The sequence below is a fragment of the Solea senegalensis genome, linkage group LG4, assembly GCF_019176455.1.
Source record: "Solea senegalensis isolate Sse05_10M linkage group LG4, IFAPA_SoseM_1, whole genome shotgun sequence".
In the NCBI taxonomy this organism is placed as follows: Eukaryota; Metazoa; Chordata; class Actinopteri; order Pleuronectiformes; family Soleidae; genus Solea; species Solea senegalensis.
Genome location: NC_058024.1, coordinates 18,421,954 through 18,445,694, shown reverse-complemented (window position 1 = coordinate 18,445,694; position 23,741 = coordinate 18,421,954). Strand labels below are relative to the sequence as shown.

At 40.7% G+C, this 23,741-nt stretch overlaps 1 protein-coding gene across 4 annotated transcripts; it reads right to left on the bottom strand.

Annotated features, from left to right (window-relative positions):
* Positions 1-95: 95 nt before the first annotated feature.
* Positions 96-23,018, bottom strand: tasora (transcription activation suppressor a). Of its 4 annotated transcripts, XM_044024428.1 has the most exons (29): positions 22,592-23,018; positions 20,278-20,423; positions 19,298-19,390; positions 18,960-19,032; positions 18,771-18,862; positions 18,169-18,300; positions 17,776-17,885; positions 17,503-17,534; positions 17,227-17,332; positions 16,941-17,044; positions 16,082-16,185; positions 15,735-15,807; positions 15,372-15,446; positions 14,991-15,187; positions 13,775-14,065; positions 13,469-13,658; positions 12,451-12,576; positions 12,070-12,206; positions 11,327-11,492; positions 10,305-10,802; positions 8,690-10,095; positions 7,626-7,748; positions 6,980-7,139; positions 6,672-6,780; positions 6,349-6,527; positions 6,103-6,252; positions 4,664-4,797; positions 3,944-4,448; positions 3,015-3,809 (listed from the first exon to the last, which is right to left on the bottom strand). In XM_044024428.1, the coding sequence occupies exons 1-29, from the start codon at positions 22,857-22,859 to the stop codon at positions 3,793-3,795; spliced, it is 5,796 nt and encodes a 1,931-aa protein (XP_043880363.1). In that variant the 5' UTR covers positions 22,860-23,018; the 3' UTR covers positions 3,015-3,792. The 4 variants fall into 4 exon arrangements, with proteins under 4 accessions (XP_043880360.1, XP_043880361.1, XP_043880363.1 ...); XM_044024425.1 differs by lacking the exons at positions 3,015-3,809; positions 3,944-4,448; positions 4,664-4,797 and adding exons at positions 96-893; positions 1,263-2,067; XM_044024426.1 differs by lacking the exons at positions 3,015-3,809; positions 3,944-4,448; positions 4,664-4,797 and adding exons at positions 96-890; positions 1,263-2,067.
* Positions 23,019-23,741: the final 723 nt, after the last annotated feature.

The window sequence follows — 23,741 nt, the reverse complement described above, 5'->3', positions numbered from 1 at the left end:
GTAAATTAAAATTAAACATACAGAGAAGACCTTCAATGGAGGCATTTATCATCCACTGTCCACCATCATGTAGAAAATATAAAAAGATACTCTAATTTTCTTGGGAATTATTCAGTGAATTTTAATACAAAAAACTCTTGACAGTACAACAACTACTAAACAAACACCTCCACAGGGCAACAAACCCAACAGTAAGAACAAAAATGTTTTTTGTTTTTTTTTTACAAAAAGACAAAAGTGTCCACTGGAAGACATAAGGCAGTCCGTCCATTTCTTTATTTGTCGTGTCTTTAAATTACGTGAGCCGCAGCAGGTGTGTGGACTCACCTGGGACGATCAGCTGGTGTGGATTGAACTATATCCCATTAAAGCCTCCCCTTTGGCCTCCTCTGTACATGTTGCTGCCCTGACCTGCTGGTTTGTGGTACATCCCCAGCAGTGCAGGACCACTGACAGCCTGTGGGAGGCCCCACACCATGTTAGAAGCACCTGGGGGGCCCAGGTCACCTGGCCAGGCGGGTGTGGGTCCCAGAAGGCCCCTTCCTCCTCCAAGGGCAGTTAGAGGCCTCAGCATGGGACCCACAGGGAAAGGTTGGCCGGGGTAATGAGGCAGGAGGTGGTGCCGCATGTATCCATGTCCCCACTGCTGGTGCTGGCTGTGAGGAGGAAGCTGTGGATGTACCAGACTTGGCTGGAACTCATGTTGCTGGTTGGTAAATTGCTGCAGATGATATTGGGACTGCTGGATCTGATGTAGTTGGGGACGAGCAGGATTCGGGCAGTCCTCCTGGCCTGTTACCATAGTGATGCTTCCATTTACCTTGTTACTTCCATTGACAGGTAGAGTTCCCTCTCCTCGTATCGGCCTCTCCTGCTCTGACTGGACGGCTCTACTAAGAACAAACATAACAAAACAAAACATGAAACAGACGAGAAGAAATCATGACTGAATAATCTCTTCTGATTACGCAAAAACAACAAAGCAGCACATGAGTTTATACACAGTTAGCGTTGTAACAGAAATAGTTAAAGAAAACACATGTTGCATGTTCCTGTATCAGGCAAAGCTAAATTTCTAATATATGTAAACCCTGATCATTAATGTTCAATGTTCAAACATCTGTGCAAACAGATTTGCAATTAGTGGTCGTTTCACTGGCGGTGGCCGACTCAACAGCAAAGCGGTAACACACATCTCCTCGGGAGCTTGATAACCATTTTAAATATTAAAGCTTCTAAAAGAGACTACTTTTTTTACTCACCCTGATCTGTCACCCTTTGCAGGACCGGGGGAGGTACTGGAGGTGGCTGCACTGTGTTTAGTTGATTGGAGAAATGCAGATTTTTCTTGCTGAGCTCCCTTTTCTCTCTCTGTGTTGGTTTTGTCTGTCAAGTCACCTGGTCCCGTCACTGTGGCTGTGTTTTCATTATATGAAGAGGTAGATGAGTCGTTGCTAATAAGATCCTGGTTTTCTTCCAACAATGTCAACACTCTGTCCCGTGACTCGCCTTCTCCTTGTCCTCTTTCAAGACTTCTTCCCCTCCTTTGTCCCTCTGTGGGCAGCTCCACTCTGTCCTGTGTCCATTCCTCTTCCACCAGCTCTGGCTGCAATGTTGAGTGAATCAACTCCAGAGTGGCTGCTATGGCTTTCCTGCCAGGTGTAACCTGGGTCAACTCAGAGGAACCTCCTTGGCCAATAGGAGTGTGATCACTAGAAACAGGGTTGGGCGGGAAGTTTTGAGGGGAGTTGATAGTTGACTCTAGCTGGGAGTCTAACTGCTGCTGCTGCTGTAGCTGAGCCTGGCGTTCGGCTCGTAACTGTGAGATGGCTAGTCGAAGAACCTCAAAGTCTGTGTCTGAAGGTTGAGGCCCAACGTCCTTACAGGAGGCATCTGGGACAAGCTGGTCAGAGAGATGAGGATGTGGGAGGAAGCTGGAGCCAGGCTGCTGGAGAACATGTTGCTGCTGTTCACTAGAGGAGAGGGGATGGACGTGCTCTGAGAAAATAGAGGGTGAGCGTTCAGAGCCCGATGCAGAGTCCCCGTGACTCAGCTGTCTGTCAAGACCTGAGGACAGAGAAGAACAGTCAGCAGAAAAGCATCAGACAGGTCCATGCCCATCATTCTGGGATTTACCTGGAGCCTTGACTCATATCCAAGCGTTCCTTACATCCAATATGGAAGAGAAGTTTAGTAGCTACCGAGACATTAAACAAAGTGGAAATGGAGTGGAAGAAAGACGTGAAAACAAAAAACAACCAAAAAACAACCCAGGACTTTAATTTCAGTAAAGTCAGGCCAATTTTTCCTTGTAGTTTTATTCAGTACAGCAATTAAATACAAACTCACAAAATATACAGGTTATAAAAAGAACATTTGAACAATCTCTCAAAATTCTCAACTTTTCCCTCTAAATATAATCTAGAAATATGTTTAATATGTTTAACTTGTTAATTGCCATTAAAAAAACAGATTTCTCCATAACTTGCATGATGTGTAATTATACCAGCAGAGGGCACATATAAACTGTTTGTATTAAACAGCCACAGCATGAGATTAGGCTATTATTTATAACTTTCTAGGGTTGCAACTATTTTGAAAATCGATTAAATCAGATTGAGTGGTTTTTCAAGTAATAAGCATCTTAAATGTATTGTCAAGCTTCTTTGCTCAACCTATTTGAAAGGGAATCATTTTGGTATGTTGAAAAATCAAAAAGTAACTTGAGAAAATCTTAATTTAAAGGTTTGTCAAACATCAAACACCATCTAAAATGGACAGATGAATAATTGTGAGAAGAATCATTACATGGACAGATTGCATGGAATGTAACTCCCACTTGTTTATTTTTCTATACATAGGTTTTACACCTGTATAAAGGAAAAAAACCCAAAAACTGAATTGACAAAAACAAGCCTGGACTTTTAGCTTGTGTATGTAATTCTCAGGCATGTCTTCAATAAACCTGGTGTAATTAAACCTTTTTTTCACAGCAGACATGAAATAGTAGGATAAACAAAGGTTTTACCAATAACATTGATTAGGATTCCACTCCAGTTTTAAGAGAGGCTGTGCTATTAAATCATTGACATTGAAGATGTTTTTTGGCTTAAAAAATAAAATCTGCATATACTTTCTGGATGTGTTCCAATAAAAAGAAATAATTATATTGTATGGTCATTGTAGCATATAGCCCAGCACTGAAATGATCCAAAATAGCTTTAAAGTTTATAAAAACAAAACAGACGGTGGGACAGTGATGCATGTGTGTGACCACAGTGTAACACAGGCAAGGGCAGTGTCTTACTTCTGTCTTTTCAAGAACAGAATCGAGAACAGTTGCTGTGCACATCCTGAGCCAGAAAGGAAGTGAAAAGGGAGACCTCTGAAAATGTGTGTCACTTGATTCAAGTGACTATGAACACATTTAGCTCTTACCATTAGCACCAGGTGAGTAATTTCCCACTGTGTAACACAAGTTAACACAGATCCAGCAACCTCAACCACATCGGTAACAAGGGGAACAATTGTTTTGTGTTTTGTGAACACACCATCACAGCTTTCCACTTATAATTTGATCTCTCCGAACAGGACAGATGATAATGCCACATCTGAATGGAGACTTGGACAGGGAGCTTGTGCAGAATGCAATTTCAATCTTTGTTCTATGTTCCTCTCTTGCATTTTGCTTGGGTGACTCCCATCTCCTCTGTGGTGGAATCAGTTCAGAATCAACTCCTTGGATTGGTCATCACCCTCTCAGAGTTGAAACTCCCTTCAGGGGTCCATGCTTTACCCGGGGAGGGACTCTGACAACAGGTGGAGGGGGGGAAATGAAGATGATTTGGGTTGGAGAAAAAAAGAGAGGAAGTGACAGGCTGTGCAGGTAGAGGTTAAGAAGTGTCCAGCATGGACGGAGCAGCAAGAACGCAGATCTGGGTACCGTTTGGGGACTGGAGCTCGCACCAAGGTCCTTCAGGGTGGTTGTAACAAATTACCCCACATGGCACCCTTGTCTGACTGGATAAATGGTGAGGAGAGCCAACAAAGACAACAGTGCTGGCTGCCCGCAGATCCCAATATCGTTGACCGAGTTGGTGGTAAGGCTCGCCTTTAGGTACCCAGCCCGGTCTTGCATAGTAGATGTCTGACCAAACCATGGGGTTTAAAAGCTGCTGGTCACTGAATCTTTGACCATGTTGATTGTACAGCTGCAAGCGACGTGTTCTTTCAGTAGAGACAGTTTGAGAAGGGGTTGGCTTGTTTCCATAAAGGTCGCCAAAGACTTCCAGTAATGCAGAGTAGTGGTCATGTTTTTTATTGGGGGCCACATTTTCCTGTCTTTCAGTTCTATGTAGTCTTGGTTCTTCTACTTCCACTTGGGGGGTGAAGCTGGTGCCAGCTTGGGTACTGTCAGGGTGAGGCTGGTCTGTTTTCCTGGTGTTGGTCTGTGGGTAAGGCAGTATATTAGTGACCTATGTCATCGACAAAATCCCAAACCACACAGAGGGGCTCTGTGAGATGACAAATTATGGTCCAGTCTCGAGGACAAGGACTTTTCTAATGTCTGATAGGTATCAAGAAGGTAAGCCTTATATAAGTCCTAAGCCCTAAATGTTCTTTTAAGTAAAATTTGGAATAAAGTAAATATAAGTGGACTTACCAACTTTCTCATATCAAGTGGCATCAATTTATGTATTTCAATGCATGGCTGGCTGCTGTTGATGGCTGCCATTATCTTCTCGCTTACTGTTGTTAGAAGAGAGCACAGGTCAAGTGTGCATTCTGCCCATGCTCCTTCCATAAGCGAACACATAAAGAGAGAAAAAGAGAGGAATAGAATGAAACTGACTGACTTATTAACCCATAAACTGAGGGGATATTTGAGATTTGTCGCCTAAAATTACAAGTGCGATGTAATACAATATCGCAACCTGTTGCCAACGATAGCATGCTAGCAGTTAACAATATAGGTGTAATGTTTCTTTCCAACTGTCCTTCAGTGGGACATCACTCTTAGAATGACAAGATATGGTTCTGCCTTTCCAGTGAGCATTCTGGTCCATTCTTAGCCCTTTCAGAAGGTTTGTGACACAGCCTGGAACTCCAGTATCTTTATCGAGACTTAAAAAAATAAAATCCATAGAGATAAATCCAAAATGTGAGTGTCTGATGTAATTATACTTCCATTTTCCATCTTAAAAAAGGTTGCACAGTTGTTAGCAGTCTCATGAAGCCATGCATTGATTCTCCAAACGATCAGAGGCCACATCCGTGTTTGCCAACCAATCAGTGGCTCTGTGGAAGCTCTGATCTGTAAATGCTTTGTTTATTGAAATACGCTATCCTTGAGCGTGGCACATTTTTTTCAGCCTTGAGATGATGACCTGGCAAAAACATCCATCCAGCGAGATCCAAAAGGCCAGTGCTAAGTTGAGCTCCAAACACACCCAATCAGTCTCTTCAGATTCCATCACAATAAGCACATTTCAAGGTGGTTTAGAAAAGCATGCGGTGACATCATTTTGCATGTGTGAATGCAATCCATCCATCATTAGAGACCGATCCGCTGCAGTTTCACAGTGAACTCCACATTTTTTACACTAATCCCACATGTTGATTTGTTGATTAACACTCATCACCATTTTTTCAAATCTAAAATCTTTTTTATTTCATGTTGAGGCAAAGTTTTCTCTCGATCCTTTTCTTACTTGTCTTTTACTCCGATTACAGGCAGATGACCATTAATAGACGCATAGATTTAAAATAAACCCAGCCCACAACTAATTAATCTGTTAAAAATAAGCTATGTTTGTGATCAGCTGTTCAGGCTGCATCATAACTGCAAAAAGTCACAAAGTGCTTTTAAGAGAGAAAGTGAGCATGAAAACAGTCAAAACTGAGGACATAAAATTATGAAGTTAAAAAATCACAGAGTCTGGTGCTGGGAGAAATGTATATAAATCTCTACATACACTCCTGATCAAAATTTTAAGACCAGTTTTAAGACTAGTCTTTCTATTTTGATCAGGAGTGTATATATATTTTTTTCTTTTCATTTTACGTTGTCCAAAGAAATACATACATACAATACAAACTAACCTTTGGTTGCCAGCAGGGCGTCCAAGACTGGCTGCCTGTCCTTGACATTGTGATAACCGACCATTCTGGTGAAGTTGTGGAGAATTTCTTCAATACCACCCACGATGATGCCACCACTTAAGTACTCGGGGGATTTTTTTAAAAAACGCTCTGAGTTAAATAAAGAAGACCATTAAAATATGTAAGACACCAGAAATTTGGACTTAATCAGTCACTGATACCAACAGTGTTGGTGCAGCTACGTACCAGTAAGAAAGACTGTGTGTCGGAACTGTGTGTACCGAGCCTGGAGCTCAGTAAGACATTCCAGGTCAGGTGACTGATGGTTCATCATGTCGCAGTGATGATATGGGAGGAACTCAACAATCTGCTTCTTCTGATAGGCTGAGAGTAGGTCTAGAATTTTTGCTGAATCTCTCCTGAACCTGACAACCAAAGGGAAACACACACACACACACACATTAAACTACAACTTGCACAACAAGCAAAAGACTGAAAAAAAAAAAGAGGCTATGAATTCATTCAATCATCATTCTCTGTACGGCATCAAGTGAAGGAAGAATTGGTACCTAGCTTGTTCTTTTAATTTCTTGTGGGTTTTGCAGTGCACCTTCCACTTCCAAACACTTTCTAGAGAGCTGTGTTGTTCCAGAAGCTTCAGCAGTTCAGCCAGTTGATCTGCAGGTCAACATCTCATTAATCAACACAAGCAAAAATACCCAGCACAACCACCAGCCAGTTAAATGATGTTTTATTTGCCAATCAACGTATGAATTCAAAATGCATTCATATGTGGATGTAATGTAGGAGCAAAATGATCTATTACTATTGCCTAAAACCACACAAATGTTGTAAAATCACTGATTCTCTGACCTACCATAAGTGATGAAGTCAGGGTTGAGGATCAACTCATCTGAAACAATGCAGCCTCCAGACACAAAGAGCTCATTGTAGCTGTTGTTCCTGATGTCATCCAGTGTATCGATACCCACAAACAAAACGGAGGGACGCCGTTTCAGAGATACCAGGCATGGGATCTGATATGTACACCAACATCACAAACACATAAATTAATTTTTTTTGTTTGGCCATTTAAATTACTCAGTAGATCAGCTTGTACGTGGTAAATAAGGTTAATATGGAAAGATTAATGATGATAAAGAAAGCTAATGTGTCCTCTTACTAAAATAAAACATGATCTTATAAGGACAAAGTCACCTGACAGATAAAGGGAATTGTTTTTCTCTTACACTGAGATAAGGCTGCCTGAACTCTCACCAGAAAGTGGCTACACACCCTTTTAGAATAGTGTCGATAGCAATTAAGTTTTTACTACCAGTTACCATGGATTCAAGATTTGGCAACCTGAACGAGTACATAAGTAGTGCAGACAGTGTTGCTACTGTGCAAGAACACACTACAACAAAAATGCTAAAAAAAAAAAAAAGTGTAGGGTAACTTTTAAATATAAACAAATGTCAGGTACATTCAAACCATTGTCAAATGCTTTCTTTCAGAGGCACCTTGTGTATGTGGCCAGCTATGTCTTTGTTCTTTATGATGACCAGTAATCTGTTGTCTGGGTTTTCTTGGTTCAGAAAGGCAACAGGACTCTTTTCCACATTCCCCTGTTTCACCAGGTATGCCTGCAAAGAAAGTACACAAAATACACACAAGTTTATAAACTGTATATTGTAATGGCATATTACATGCACACAGACGTTTCTTTAGGTCACACAAGGTTCAGTGGATAGTTGTTTCTTGGGTCACACGAGGTGTAGAGGGCAATTATAAGTTTCCCGTTTCATCTCAAGGTCCCTCTCCTCCCAAGAAACTCCCTGTTCTCTACTGATATCTGCTAGTTTCTCACAACAGCTTATTGGCATCATATCAGCCAACTACTCGAACCTTCTGTTCTTCTATATCACGTACACATACTGCTGAAGACATGTTTATATATGCCCTGTTTCTCTCTGCTCAGTGTTGTTCACTTTGCAGACTCTTCGACTCTGTAAACTGTGCTCCTCTGGTTGCAACTCAGATTAAATCAACTTGCTTGTATTCATCCGACTCAGTTCTCGTGCTTCATCACACTCACAAAAGTTCCTACAACAATATTTACATAAAAACAGCAAAAAAAAAACTACTTATTCAAATTAAGCTGTAAAATTGATTCATTGAATCTCTGCCATTGCTGTTTGCACCGATAACCCCTGTTTTTCTTCTGTATAAATGTCACCTTTCTATAGTTTTTAATCTGAATCTTCTAAATTGAAGCAACACTAATGTTTTACAAGCAGCAGCACTTTTGGCAGCTATTCAATTTCTTGGAGATCTACTCCAACTACACACTCCCATCCTTTTAATTTAAACATGGCAACAATTTTACGATACCTTTTAAACTAGAAGAGCTGTTTTCACACCAAACTCAATTTAGAATTTTCAGCATGAAACCGATTATATTTTAAGAAAAAAAATACAGTGTGTTGTTTTCAAGTCACCATTCCATCACATAACTAAATGTAGAAATCAAAATATTCATGTGTGTGTGTGCATGCAGTGTGAACTAAAATGCCCATGAAGTTACCTTGACGTTGTCAAAGACATGGTCCCTCGGCTCAGTGCTGTGGAGGTAGAACTGCAGGGAGTTTTTTTTGACATCTTTGATGATCTTAACCAGACTGTTGAATACTTCTGGCTCCAGCTGGTTGATCAAGGAACTCAGGGCTGTGGCTGGGGGAGCAGGGCCAGACCCTGAGGCTGAAGTGGATTCCTGCTGGGGGGAGTGAGAAGGTTCTGCCAGGGGCTTGGAGACAATGCTGGACCCTAGACCCCCAGTGTTTGACCCTGCTAGACTACTTCCTCCTTCTGCATCAGACATACAATCCATGGTATTGGTAAAACTGTTGTCTTGTCTGACATTATAAAGGACTGTTCGCTTGTTCTCTAATGTGTGACTTTGCTGTGAGTTCCAGTGGGACTGTGGCAACTTGTGTGAAGGAGAATGGAGGTCAGTGGTGTCACCAGGCTTGTAAACAGAGTCAGATGCAGAGGTAGGAACAGTAACAATGATATTAAGAGCTGGGGATTTCCTGTTGTGTGTTACATCTGGCTGCAACACTTTACCTCCTCTGGAGAGAGCCGGAGTTTGACAGACTGAAAAAGTATCATCAGCAGCTGTCAGATCACCACAGGGAGCACACACTTCACTTGTTTTAGTATTAGATGCTCGAATGCTAGAAACAAATGCACTCACGCTGCTAGCCAACACAGTATCTGCCTCAGACTGACTGGAGTGAGAATTTCGGTGGTGGCAATTGTCACCAAATTCTGTCATCATGCTGTTAATGCTGTCCTGCAAAGAACTTACGTAGTCTTGGACAGGGGGACAGGAGTTGTATAATGACACATAATGCGAAAACTGAGCTGGTAAGCCGGGTTGAAATGTGTGTTGAGGTGCAAGGTTTGCTGTATTTAAAGTCGAGTGTGGAGGTTCAGGGAAGCTGCAGTGAATGCTCTCCTCCTGCAGGAGGTGCTGCATCTCAGTAAAGAAGTCGCCAATATGTTTGTCCACAATGTTGTCAATATCTCTGAGAGGATGTGCAGGAGGTGAGGACAAGGATTGAGAAACCAAAGAGCCACTAATCAGTTCATTCACTTTTCCCTTCTGCTCCTTTTCATGGGCTATCTCTTGCGTCCTATTCACCACACTCTCTTCCTCTTGTTTATACCAAGAGACCCCTTCTTCTTTATGTTGTTGCACTTTCTCAACAGGCTGATTGTCTTTTTGCTCCTTGGGAAGTACTGCGTCTTCCTCCTTCACCTTCCCTATTTCTTTCTGTGCATACTGCTTCCTGTTTGCAAAGGGCAGTGGCGAGGGGCTTGTTGAATTCTCTTGAGCTTGAAGAATAGATGGCTGGACGGATGTAAAAAAGGATGGCTGTTGGTTCTTTTCTTTTTCCTGAGGATTCTCTTGTTTGTCCTTGGACATTCCTGCAGGGGACACATACAGCATGGTTACTTAAGTCATGAATGCTTTCATATTATTTGAAGTGAAGTTCAAGTGCAGAAATTGGTTGATGTAAATTAAAAATTAAACTTATAAATTCAGCTTTATGTCTGCACTCTTAAAAAAAGAAAAAAAAGAAGGCAAAGCTGCAGGTGGCATTACAGCCCACAACTTGAAACATGGCTGAGGTTACCTGTAAACTCTCTTGAGGTTATAGGAGGAAAATTCTCATCATTAGCACCACTGTTGCCCTTGTCAATTGGTTTGAGTTCAACAGACACCAGGGACTGGGACTGGTAGGGGGAGAGGGATAGTCTCAGATGAGGGGATGTGAGGTGAGAAGGAAACATGGAAGATGGGCACCGAGAGGGAGAGGAGCAAGGACTGGGCTCCGGCGAAGGGCACTGAGATGGGGAAAATGGGGGACTAGTGTCTGGAGACGGGCACTGGGAGGGTGAAAGGGGAGGGCTGGGATCAGGTGATGGACATTGAGAGGGGGAGAGAGGAGGGCTAGGCTCAGGGGATAGGCACTGGAAGGGGGATCCTGGAGGGCTGGGCACAGGTGACTGGGTGGGGCTTTTCCTGGAGGGCTTGGTTGCTGTGGTGATGTGAGTTGTCGCTGCGAGGTGTCGGAAACGAGGGTCCTGAGGGATGAGACTGTCTTTTGGAGACAAGCGCTTTGAACACAGACCTGTAGACAGAATTTGTTCTCGATCAGTTTTTTATTCATAACGTCATATTCACCAGTGCTTCTACTAGTGTGGCAAAAATTTGGCTTAATATAATTCACTTCAAAAGTTACAGTTCTGTACCTACATTGTTTTATATTACATTGCTTTTAATGTGGATTCAGTGCAAACTGCCTATTGGCTGTGATGCTCCATAGAAGAGACATCTGCATGTTTGATCAGATTTAGCCTTATATTTTACACAGTAAAATCTACACTGAAATAGATATCCATCCTCTAGTACAATGAGTGCTCTTCAGTATCTTATACATCTAAAATAGACTGATGTTATATAAATATATTAATAGTCCCTGGAGCTATTTCTTCTTCTTTTTTTTCTTTTCTTTTTTTTTAAATCAAGCACAAATCCTGTTTGCTCTTCAACTTCTATTCAATGTTTATAAACTGTGTATGAATACTAACAATGACTATATTATTTACAGTGTGTTTTTACTATGTTTTGTATATTCTGCATGGGCAGACAGACCTGTTATGGGGATAAGGACCCATGGGATCTCCCACTCTTCCTCATCTTCGTATCCTCCTGCTCCCCTCCCTCCTCTTCCGCCTGCAGCTCTGTGGAGATTCATCTCCCCGCTGTGGGAGCTGGGACTGAATCCTTCCAAACTACTGACACTGCCTGCAGTCTGCTCCTACACACACACACATTAACTTACATGAAACATATTTAAAAAGATATTGTCCAATGTAATCACCTTGGTCCCAGGATCAGGCAGCTCCATGAATCAGTTTTGGATGGGTATTACTCAGTTTGCTCCAAGTGTTTAGACTAAGAGTGTAGGGATTAAGACGTGCAGTATGTGGTTAAGGGTGAGAAGAGCTAAAAGCATTTAGGTCAAAGGTGAATAGGGAGAATGCCTTAGATGTGCTTCTACGAGCAGTGTCTGGTACTAAGCTACACGAATGTGTATGTTGAGATAAGTTGAAAAAAGCAATATATGAGAACAGATGTTATTTTCCATGACATCCATTTACCGAACAATAATAATAATCATATAATAAATCATCTAATCATTCTGTCACCCAGTGGTAACTGAGGACCAACTACATTCATAATGCTTGGGTATATGGTCACATGTTTCCAAACAACCTGTGAATGTGGATTTGTGTGGATCTGAGGACACATTCAGAACAGTGAGGACATTCAGACATGTGATTTAATTACTCAGGATGGATGTTGAAACCAGGTCAAAAAAGAATCTTAGTTACCTCAAGCTCTTCCTGCTTCCGCAGGTCAATGTCACAGTTGGTGGGCAGGCCCAGCTTGGTGGCCAGCCTTTCAAATGGACATGATTCCTTCTGCTCCTCCTCCAGACTGGTACTTCCCCTGGCAGCCCGACTCAGACCTGTCAGTGAGCAGACAATTAGAGTTTTTGAAATTGCTGTTAAATTAGTCATTGAAGCTTTGTCAGATTCAGCTTGTCATGACCAATTGAAACAGGACAGCGAAATGCTCGTTTGCAGTGACAAAGACAAATATTGGTTAGACAAGGACAAAAATAACGTAAATAAACAAATGAAGCTTCGACATGTGGTCGTGTAGTAAGTCACTGTATGTTGTCAGAACAGAAAGTCTCAAAGTCCATTCACCTGTCAGCAAGCTGAGAAGTTTGACAGATAGCTCAGATCCATCCTCCCTTAGATGAGAATCTCTCAAACCCACTGAGGCAATCACAGATGTAAGAGAATCAGGAGAGGCAGGCTGGCTTCCCTCAACTGGGGGCCAGAAGCAGAAAGAAAATAACGCAACTGCCACCGATACACATCCACAATAAGACGGGAACAAATTCTGAAGCATTCAGACAGATTGCAAAGCGTAAACAAAGTTTAAAGGCAAAGCAAATGCAGAGTAAAACTTAAAATACTTTTTATATGAAGTTCTGCTTTGTGTTTCACAAGCAGAATGTTTTTTTCAAAACGCATGCATTCACATGATGAAATTTTAATTTTTAATTTTCTTGCACCTGATGTTCATCTTGAGGACTGTCATATTTTTCTTCTCTAATGGCTCTTTTCCATAATGCAATTCCAGCACTACTTGGCTCAACTCTACTCAGTTTGGCATCAGTCACGTCATTTTTCATTACTACTACTACTAGTACCTCCTCAGCGTGGACGGGGTCGGCATAACTGCTGTGATGTTGTTTTATACACAACACAAACACACAAACTAGTGACGACTAAAGCAGTTGTTTTCGGTGTACTGAATCATGAGAATCCGTTAATTAAAAAGATTAGTTCAGTGCTTCCTGCATGAACGGAGTGCAGACTCCGTCTTACACAGTCACTGAACCGCAATATGGCTGAATGGGTTGTGATTTGGCTCATGATCACTGGCTTTCATCAGTACGGTCGCTAAATACACCAGACTCCTCTGTTAAATATTGAGATTTTAGAAATGTTATCATGTTTTTAACTGATCTACAGTTCTGCATGACATCATTCAGTGTCGGACGTCGCGACTCACGACACTCTTTGCCAATCAGTGGCCGGCAGTATGTTGACGTCACATTTTACTATTGACCCTATCCCTAATAGAAAAGCAAAAAATACAAGTAGAATTGAGCCAAGCAGTGCCTACTGAGGTACAGCCTCCTTGGTTACTTACCTGGAATCTTATCATGGCCTGCAGGTCCCTGTGATGCCTTCAGATATTTAAGTGCCCTCACTGCTGTCTTTTGCTCAAGCCTCCTCTTCCTCCCGGCTACTCTGAGCCCACCTTCTCTTCCTTCCTCCCTCTTCACCTCGTTTTCTGCATTCCTCTTACAGGTCAAAACCAGGTCTAACAGCTGCTGCATCTGAGTGACAAAAGACAAACATTATAGATCACTCTGTGATTTTGTAGTTTTGAGTATGTTTCTTTATGCCACCATACTGGGAAAAAATTTATGGTCACACTTATGTTTGTTTTCACCTTCTGAGTGTTGGTCTCTCCATCTCTAGTGATGCCTGTCATCTCCTTCCCCGCTGATTCTCTCGGGCCTCCACAACTGTTCTTGGGCTTAACTTGCTGTGGCTCCTCTGGGCCACAGTGTGTCTCTACCACCTGCCTGGCCCGAGCCACTGACAGCAGGTAGAGGGCTCGGTTGGCCAGGTAGGAGCGCAGGTAGGAGTTCATGTTCACCTGGTGGTGTTTAGGCGTGGGAAACACCTTTTCTTGCTCATCTTGTTTGGAGTTGTACTCCCCCATGGGGTACTGTCGAACCTGGAGAGGAAGGACAGAAAATTGCTTTTTAATGTGATGACAGAGGATACTTGGAACTCGTGCACAATCTTTAAGGAAAAGGCTTTTCCAGTTTGCAGTGCCAACTGTGGACCAGCACTCATTTCTATTTCTTCAACAGAAATGGCCAGAAAAACACTGTTGAAAAACATCTTCTCCCTGCTGCAGTTTTGAATCTTTCGAGAGAGCACTGACCACCTATGTTGCTTGAACTCCCACTGAGCTCTCAGCAAAATATAATTCAAAATCACTTCCTCCTCAATACTATCAACTTCATCAAAACTACAGAACACTACATTTTAACAAGTAGACTCAGAATGACATCTAAAAAATATGAACATAAAATTGAGAGCTACAGTAAGGGGAGGGTATTGAACTGCAATATGTTTGTGATATAAATACAGAATAAAGAAACACAGACCAGAAATAAAGAGAAAACCTAAATGAGAAATATACTAACTTTTTGATCATTATAAGTCATGTGTGTGTGCAGATATGACAATAAACAACTTAATCAAGTATTTTTTGGGCTGAAGTAATGCTGTCTCTGATATCACCATGGCCATAGTGCAACCTGGTACTCGCCCAGGGTGCGCCATAATGGGACAGCAGGGAGAGATGCCACAGAGCCCTGGGTCAAGCCTCCCAACCTACATGTAACCTACATGACCCAGACACTACACATATGCCACACTAACCCTGGCAATTTTTCAATTCAGGAGGACCAGTTCGGTCACGAAAACCAAAGACTTTTATTGTAATGGGTAATATCATTTTTGTTCAAATATATTCCATAAATTTGCATAAAATAATTATTGTCTGAGAATCCATCCAGATACCGCTCCATATCTGACACAATTAATCAATCCCCAACCCGAGCTACATTTGAAAGAGATGTTGGATGTACCTTGCCATCCTTCAGGCCAATGAGGTATTCTTTTGTCTGGCGCTCCACACCAGCAGATAGCTCAGGAGAGGGGTTGGCACGGGCTTTGACAAGGGCATGATGCAACGCTGGGATAAACAGGCTCAGATGCGGCATCACCTTGGCCCCAGACATTTGTGACTCTGAGGCATCATGAGGAGAGGAGGCACACCTTGATGCTACAGCAAGAAATAGAAAAGCAACATAGATATTTTATTTACATTGTACATGTTAAAGCTGCAGTAAATTTTATTTTAACAGTGAATCAAATAACAAACTACACAGCAATTTAACTAAACAGCCATATATTGGATACAGCATCAGAATACATGATCTCCACACTCAACACTTCCTATTACTCACTGGATTTGGCCAGATCTCTGGTCTCTGGAAAGACAAATAAGGCCTGAAGACACCTCTTCCAATTCTCTCCTCGCTCTGGAAAAAAAAAACCCATCATCAGTCTAAGGAATAGATTGTTTATTTTGTTCTCTATTTATATCAGAATTTTTCAATCTATTGTTATGAGTTGTGGGTCTGTAAATGGACTGGAACAGACCATCTTTTTATTAGATGTAAGATAATAGATTGAATCTGATATACTGTACATTTAGACTTAAAGAAATATATTAAATCAGTTAAACAAGTCATTATACTCCATAAATGTACACCAGAAAGGTACAAACATCACATCATTATCTTTTAACAATATGCCACAGGACATACCAGAGGGTGTGGCCATCTGAACACTGGAGAGTAGAAAGAGAAACCCTTTCTCTGAGAGAGGAGTCACCAGAACCTGCATGCATAACAGACAGCTTTTGTTGAACACTTTCTTCACTTTCCATCTTTTTCATTCTATTTTTTTTTTCTTAAAGCATATTTTTAAAAGCTCTCTGGGCCAATATCTTTGAAACTTTTTTGTGGACAGAGTTAAATAAATAATATTACAATGGATAATTTGGTATAATAAGCAGCAATAATATATATTTCCATAGCACTAATGTTTAATCAAAAACAAATGCTTTAAGCAAAATATACACACATTTTTAATGTTAAAGCAAGGGACCCACCACTCTCATCATCTCTATTTCCTGCAGCAGTTTTGTCATGGTGCTTGTTGTACGACCTCTGTCTATCACCTCTAGGAGCCTGCAGTAATGCCCATTCTCCACAACTACATAAACACAAATACACAAAATCCTTTTTAGTTTCTGATCCACTTTCTGAGAATGCACCAACAACAAAATACCAACAAAACCAACCAACAATTATAAATGGTTATGTGATGAGATCCTAGGGAGAGAACAGAGAAAACACACCATCCATGTGTATTTTAACCTAAGCTTCCGTTATATTTTGGTAGGTGAGCAGAACTGTACTTTTATTTGCTTATATATTTTTTTTATTTTTTAAAAAAGGTCACTGAAGTAATGTTCTTTACTGAGGCTTAGACTGACAAAAAACAAACAAACAACAGAATCCTGCTGTGAGGCTGCATGCACCACTGGTAGGGAAAGAGAGGGCAGGACAGGTAAAACAGCTCTGTATTTGTGTTGTTAAACTGCAATCAAAATGGTGAACATGTCACTTCTCTACATGTTTGGTTGAAGAGGTGGTTTGATACCAGAGGTTTTAAGTTTAAATTCTGTACAAACACTGACCGGTGTTGTTGTAAACTCCAGTTGCAGTGAGATTCACCTGCTTTGGCCCACACTAAATGTGTATTTGTATGTGTGCGTGTGCAGCGCAGCACACCAGGCAGAGAAAATAGATCTTGGGGTGGGGTGATCACAGAGATAGATCTGCAATCAGTTAGAAAGTGCCTAGATCTGCTTCGAAGCGATACTTGAAATCGGGACAGCACAAGTTTTTGTAATTCCTATCCTGCTGTGGAACATCTCATTAGTCGGAGAATAAATTTGGCGTCACCTTCTTCGCTGCTGTTGTAACGGTTGTAGGAGAACAAGCCAGATGGGAGGAGCATGGTCACCTGGTCAAGCCTCATCACACGACCAATGTCCAACTTCTCTGGGCTGGGGGGACAAAGATGGTGAGGTATACACATAGAAGCTAACTTAGATATATATGCATACAAACTTGAAAGCACTTTAATTTATTTTCCTCTGGATGAGGAATTATGTTTCACAGCAAAGTGACTCATTTCAGAGAGTTTAAATATCTCTGAAACGGGAAGAGAAGCCAGGTCAGTACTCACAGTCTGTGAGGCAGGAAAGGAGGAGAAAAGGAGCGAAGGGAGATCTGGCAGAGAACACGGTCGCCTTTAACTAAATCTCCAGTCCACACTGTGAATTGAGCTCGGACTAAGAGAGCAATATACAATGAATGAGAGCGAGAAAAGGGGAAAAAAGGTGTTGGGTCATTAGTGTCAGGGTCAAGGCAACACTTTTATGTCAAACATTCAAGTAGTAAGTGTGACCTTTCTCCTTTAAATTCTGGGGTGAATAAAATTGAAAAAATGTTGGGTGCTCACCTTTATTCCCCTCTGCAGGTTGACTGTTCAACCTGTTCATCAAAGACAAAAGAGAGTCAACTGTCTGTCAAAATCCTGTGTGTCCATTTGCAATAATTCCTGTATAGTTTAAATTACTTCCAAATATTTATTGCAAAGCATATAATAAAAATCAAGATTTCTAAATGTATGCAGTCTTTAACATTATTATTACATAATCAAGCAGTTTGTCAAACATCCCTGACAGGATTGTGAGTGGTATAAACCTCATATTCACAAATGTGATGTTCATACCTGGGAAGTATTGTATCCTTTCCTTTAAATTGAAAGGAGACAACAGCATAGGGACAAACTTGACGAGGTCGCTGCCGCAATTCGTCAAAGGAATATTCATAGAAGTATTGCTGGAAAAAGAAACATAATGACAGTGTTAATGGTAATACAATTTCATAAATGCCAGTCCTCCATCAAGCTTGTAATAAGACATGAGTGGCCAGGTCTGTGTGTTCACAAATAGAATGGTCACATCATTTACAGTTATAATAACTCGTTTTTTATTTGGCCTCAAACAATGTTGTTTCTGCCACAGCTTGAACAACAACATGGACTTAAAACTAATAACAACAACCACTGCTGTAAGACTGTTCTGAGTGTGCACACATATTTGTTATTCCTGTGCATGTTTACCTGTGTGAATTCAAAAGCACGGAAGGAGGTGAGTGAGGTGACTTTGCTGGCGTTCTTAAAGATGTGGCTGTCGAAGCGAGGTGTTGGATCTAGAAGGTTTTTTACATTTTCATAGATGCTCTTCACTTTACCCTGAAACCAAAAATAGAGACAAATCAAGTGTCAAAGTCTGGTCATCATTTTGTTCTAAAACAGGGTCACAATGAATGTGAAATCAGGCTCAGAAAACCTCTCCACACTGCAAAGCTGCAGCTCTCTGTCCCTAGCACGGTCAGTTCCTGGTCATGTCCTTGTATGTCTTTTATCATTATTAAATAATCCTCTAGAGTTTTAGACATCTATCTGTGTACGATAACATTAGTCCAGATTACAGCCAAGAAACTTGGAGCTGCATGGTGATCAGTCAGGCAGTTATTTAGGGAATGTGATTTGCTTTTGCTTTGTGTCTTTTGGCAGAAAATCCACTGTCAATATCAGATTATTCAATTTATTTTATGTGAAAAGCTAAAATTGTGTGATTAAAATACAATTGGGTAGTTCTCCTGAAAGTCCAGGTTTATTTTTAGCAGTAAAATCGAAACTCGTCGAAACAGCAGACCAACCTTCATCACTTTGAAGATGATGATCTCCCCTACGGCACCTGGGGCGAATAAGCTAACCTGGAGTAGGTCTGAGTATTTAGACAGATATACTCCTTTAGACACAAACAAAGGAGGAACAAAGATTACTGGTATGAAAAGGTCAAAAATGTACAAGTATCAATGTATAAGCACATATTAGTCCACTGTTACCTTTATGAGGGTTTCCCAGCACTGTCAACCAGGTCTGACCCACACAAAGTCCATTCTCACAGAGCAGGGGCAGCTACAGACAAATAATTAAAAGAAAAAAAAACAGAAGAAAAAAGAGAGATCAGTTTTAAAGACAACACCTATCAATAGTATGTGAATCAATGTGATTGATTCAGGTCTCACATTAGTACAAATATTTTGTAAAAAAGTTGGCCAGTATAAAATATCTTGCTCTGGACAGTACCAACAAAAACTACTTTTTTTATTCTTGTTACTGCTTGTTTTGTGCTCATTTCAAACTTGTTTTGCCGATTGTAGACTATCTGTGTTGATCTCACCCTGACAGCATCTGCCAAGAGGAAACAATAATTCTCCTCCAGCTCCTTTTCAGTCCTCCCGTCTGCCTTCATCTCCCTCCTCTTCTCCACAAACTGAAATAAAGATGATCAATTCAATCAATCAAAAAAATGAACAAACAATTAATGAACATTTTAACGATTCAATTTAACGATTTTGTTTGACAATTCAGCTGGTCAAACAAAACATGATCATCAACACATTCTAGTCTTATCTAGTCCCGCCCCCATTTACCCAAAGAATACATATTTTCATCATACAATACATAATTTCATCATACTATTTTTTTTTTTCTCATGACAGTTTGACAAAACATGTTTCAGCAGCAGGTAGCACTCAGAGATGCAGTCTAGCTCTAGACAGTCAATCAGACTACGTGTATGTCTGTACATGTGTCCATATTATTCCGTCATGAGTGACAGTCTTGACTTGTTGCCTGGCATGTTACAACGTCCCAAAGTCACAAATTGATCCAATCAATAGAGATCAATTAATCAGGTTAACTTGGATAGTGTGAGAGCCCATTTCGTTGTTTTTTTTTCTCTTTAGTCATTCACCTCATCTATAGCTTTCGCCTCGCTTAGCTTCACCATTCTTGTCATGTTTGGTGTCTGTGTCACAGCGTGCTTCCAGTCATAGATAGCAAAGATTGGCAGGTGGTCACTTATTTCATTTTCAACTTCTCAATAACTGGCTTCCAAATTCTTTGACAAACAGTAGAGTAACGTGCCTGTGAAGACTCTCAGTTGTCCATATATCATATTTTTGAGAATTTAGATCACAGACAAATGGACGATGGCAAGTCCATTTGTCTACAATCTACATACCTGCCTTCTATATACATTCTAAAATGAAAGGACTAAATTTTGTTTATACAACATTGGACAAACATTACTTGTTTAAATTGTGACTTGGAGAATGGAGTAGATTTCCTTAAGATCTCCATCTATCTAGAACTCACCTCTTTTTCTTGCAGCTCACTGTGGACGAGGCAGGGTTTAGAATAGGTGAAGCAGCCGGCAGAGCCAGGGTCAAAGTAACTGGAGGTCAGGATGTTCATCATGTCTTCAAACTCTCTAGACTCAGTAGATACATACTGAAAAAGAGCTGAAAGACACAATACCATGAGAAAAAAAATAACCCCACCAAGACTTAAGTGTTCTAACCTAGGGGGTCACAACCTCTGACAGTACTGGACTTTGGGCTGGGCCAAACTGGGCTGTGAAAAACCCACAAGAAACAAGAACATAGCATTGTGTTCTGGAAATGTCGAACCACAACTACCAAACCAAACAATGCTCTGCAGCAGACTGAACATTAGAGCATTACAAATCAGCAGTAGCTGTCATAGCATCTTTTAACAATCTGCCTTTGTATGCTTTGTACAGTAGCTTAGGTTGACTTATGCTTTTCATATCTTAACATGATATTAGGGCAGGAAGTATTTTGTATACTACTTGTATAGTGTATATATCATCAGAAGAGTGGTGGAAAAAAGGTTTTTTTTTATCATAATAACTATTTGTGCTGTGCTTTTATTTCAGAGCATACTAGGTAAATGTCAATATTTTAATAGTGAGGCACACCCAAACATATGGTTTTAGCACCTGGGGAACAGACAAACAGCTGTTTACCACCCCAATTAAAACATGACCAGTGCAGGCTTTTTTGTGCCTTATGTGCCAGATTCTCAGGAGACTGAAGAACCTGCAGCAGCTGTCTCCCTTAGTGTAGAGTGTTCACCTGAACCAAACACCTGAGAATTGTTTAACCTCATCCAGAACTTTAAATGAAAATAATTCATTATAGTGGAGAAATAGGTGCATTATATATTTGTTTGTGACTTAAGTACAACGTTAGAAAGCTTGTTGAGGTTCAGTTCATATGCACCTTCGTCTTTTCCAACACACTGTGAGCAACAACGTTGTACAAAACACAATAACAACAAAATCACTTGTCCTCATAAAACCTGACGCTCAACCATACAGTCTCCTAACAATAGGATACATTTTAACTCACATGAGCATAAGTTTCATCACAAACACTCTACACTATAATGGTGTTCCAAGTTTAGGTTTCAGATTTCAGTTGGCTAGCGGAAGAGGAACGGCCATTGTAGCCCCACCACCTCAAGACTGACATGTTGTTTAATATGTCAACAAACCTGATCAGCATAAATCAAAAAAAATATATATATATATATATATATACACACTTAGGTGAAATGTAGGTTACATTTATTAGATTTTTGTGGTGATCTGTACATGATCACTTAACTGTATTGGCAATTCGGATATTATTGGGAGTGCTTGGGTCGATAAAGAATACCAATGTATATATATATATATATATATATATATAGGTTTTTTATGAACACAATATTTTGCCTACACAGCAGATGTACATATAAGTTTTCTTCAGGGCGCAAATTAAATAAATAACTGTGGAAACAGAGTGGCATTGGCATCTCTCTACCTGTGAAATGCTTCAATGCTCACCACAATTTAACAGAGGTTATTTAAGTTCCTGTTGCCTTTATGTCAGCTCCAAACTTTCTCACGGTTCACCTCAGACCTTTCCCAGTAACTTGTTTGTTTTTAGGTGCCATTTGGAATAAATCCTGGAGACTGTTGTGTAGAAGTCCCAATGGTTCAGGAGTGCGTGCATCTGATGAACTTAGATCTTCCTGTTCCGCTCCAAAAAACACTATAGCCAGTGTCACTGAGTTCACATTTATCCTAGTCTGATGTTTTTAACTGTACACTGCACAGCTACCACATAATTGGCTGACTTTACAATGACATAATCAATCAAATATTTCTAACTGAAGTCAAAATCATGAAGAAGTAGGATGAACACAAATGGCTTATTGGGACACATAATAAACATACTGTGGAAGACACACAATACTCACTACAATGCAAAAGTATTGCTCACTATATTCGATATACGAAGGTGCACTAAACCTCAGTTAGCTACATAATGAACACATATTTGGCAGCACAGATAAATATATATATAAACAATAGATTATAGGGTATATGTGTAACCTTGAGCAGAAACACATCAGCTGATATATATATTAGCTATAGCTGTTTGAAAATTGCTATTTTGTCACTATGTGTAGTTTCGTGATGGTTTACTTCTGAGGAACAACTGAACTGACAAGTTACGTCAAATAAGATATAAACAAGCTTAAGCGTTGTGTTAAATGAAAGCATACATTTGTCTTTTATTTATTTCACTGGGTAGCAGGAATTCTGCTGACCACCTACCTCTCTTTTCCTTCGCTTTCCTCGGTATATGGAACTTGTTCGGTTCCTTCGGCATATGCCTCTTGTGGACGACCATCATAGCGGGGTTTCTCCTGTCCATGTTACCGCCAGCAGCGCTCAGTCTATCCAAAACAGTTTGACTTTCTCTCGGAGAATGCATCTCGATGGGCTCGCCATCTTGCAGGCTAACGCTAGCGCCAGAATCCGCGGCAGCAGCTGAGAGCCTTCTCGGGCGAGCAACCTCCCTCCGACACAGAGTGTTGTCCATTGTCGGAAACTCCACCAAACCGACGTCTCTCTTCCTAGCCGTACTCTGCCCTCGTTAGTCAGGTAACAGCCCCGGGATAACGCCGCTGTTACCTGCAGCTACAGCAGCAGCGGAGGGACTCGGACCAACACACAACAACCATGATGCTTGAGCTTCTTCGTTTTCTTCCGTGGTGATTTTCGACAGCTTGTGTCCATATAGTTGTATTACTGCCACCTGCTGGTGTCAATTACTCCCTACAATGTCTGGCCTGTCATACTCATTTCAGTTCATGGGCCACATACAACGCATAATAACATAATCAATATATATATATATTCAAAATTATTATGCTTAAGTTTACCATTTACACATATGCCTTACAACTTACAGATCACAGTGGATCTACAGGACAAACCATTTAGTCACAGGTATCTGTACATATATACATATATACATGTCTGTATGTCGTGTGATATGATGGGTCCAATCTGGCCAGCAGGATTGGACCCTCTGGTGGGCTGGTTCTGGCCCACGGGCCATATGTTTGACACCCCTGCTTTATAGTTTTAACTCTCCCTCCCGTTTTATACGCACAAATGAAAACATGAAGCTTGTTTATCAACAACATGACTCCAAACTGCTGAACTCGAAGCTCACTTTCATTGGTCGTACACAATTGATATTTAATATCACAGTTTTGCAAATCTTGAACTCAAATTGCATGATTTGTGTGCTGAATTATTACACTTTGAAACACTTACCTTCATAGTATAAAACCCACAGCCTTTGTTACCTTTTTCTATCTGTGCACTGACTTTTTTTGTTGTGTATCTTGTTGTACTAATATTGAAATCACAGTGTATTGCTACATTCCGTGTAAATTACATTGTGTTCATTTGA

Bases quoted from the DNA above. Each gene is read 5' to 3' on its own strand.
- tasora (XM_044024425.1), bottom strand. From the start codon at position 22,859: ATGGACAACACTCTGTGTCGGAGGGAGGTTGCTCGCCCGAGAAGGCTC. The intron at 15,188-15,371 runs GTGAGTAATAGG...TTCTTGCTGTAG, and splicing joins CAGAGATCTGGCCAAATCCA to CATCAAGGTGTGCCTCCTCT. The intron at 11,493-12,069 runs GTAACTAAGATT...GTGTGTGTGTAG, and splicing joins GGAAGCAGGAAGAGCTTGAG to GAGCAGACTGCAGGCAGTGT.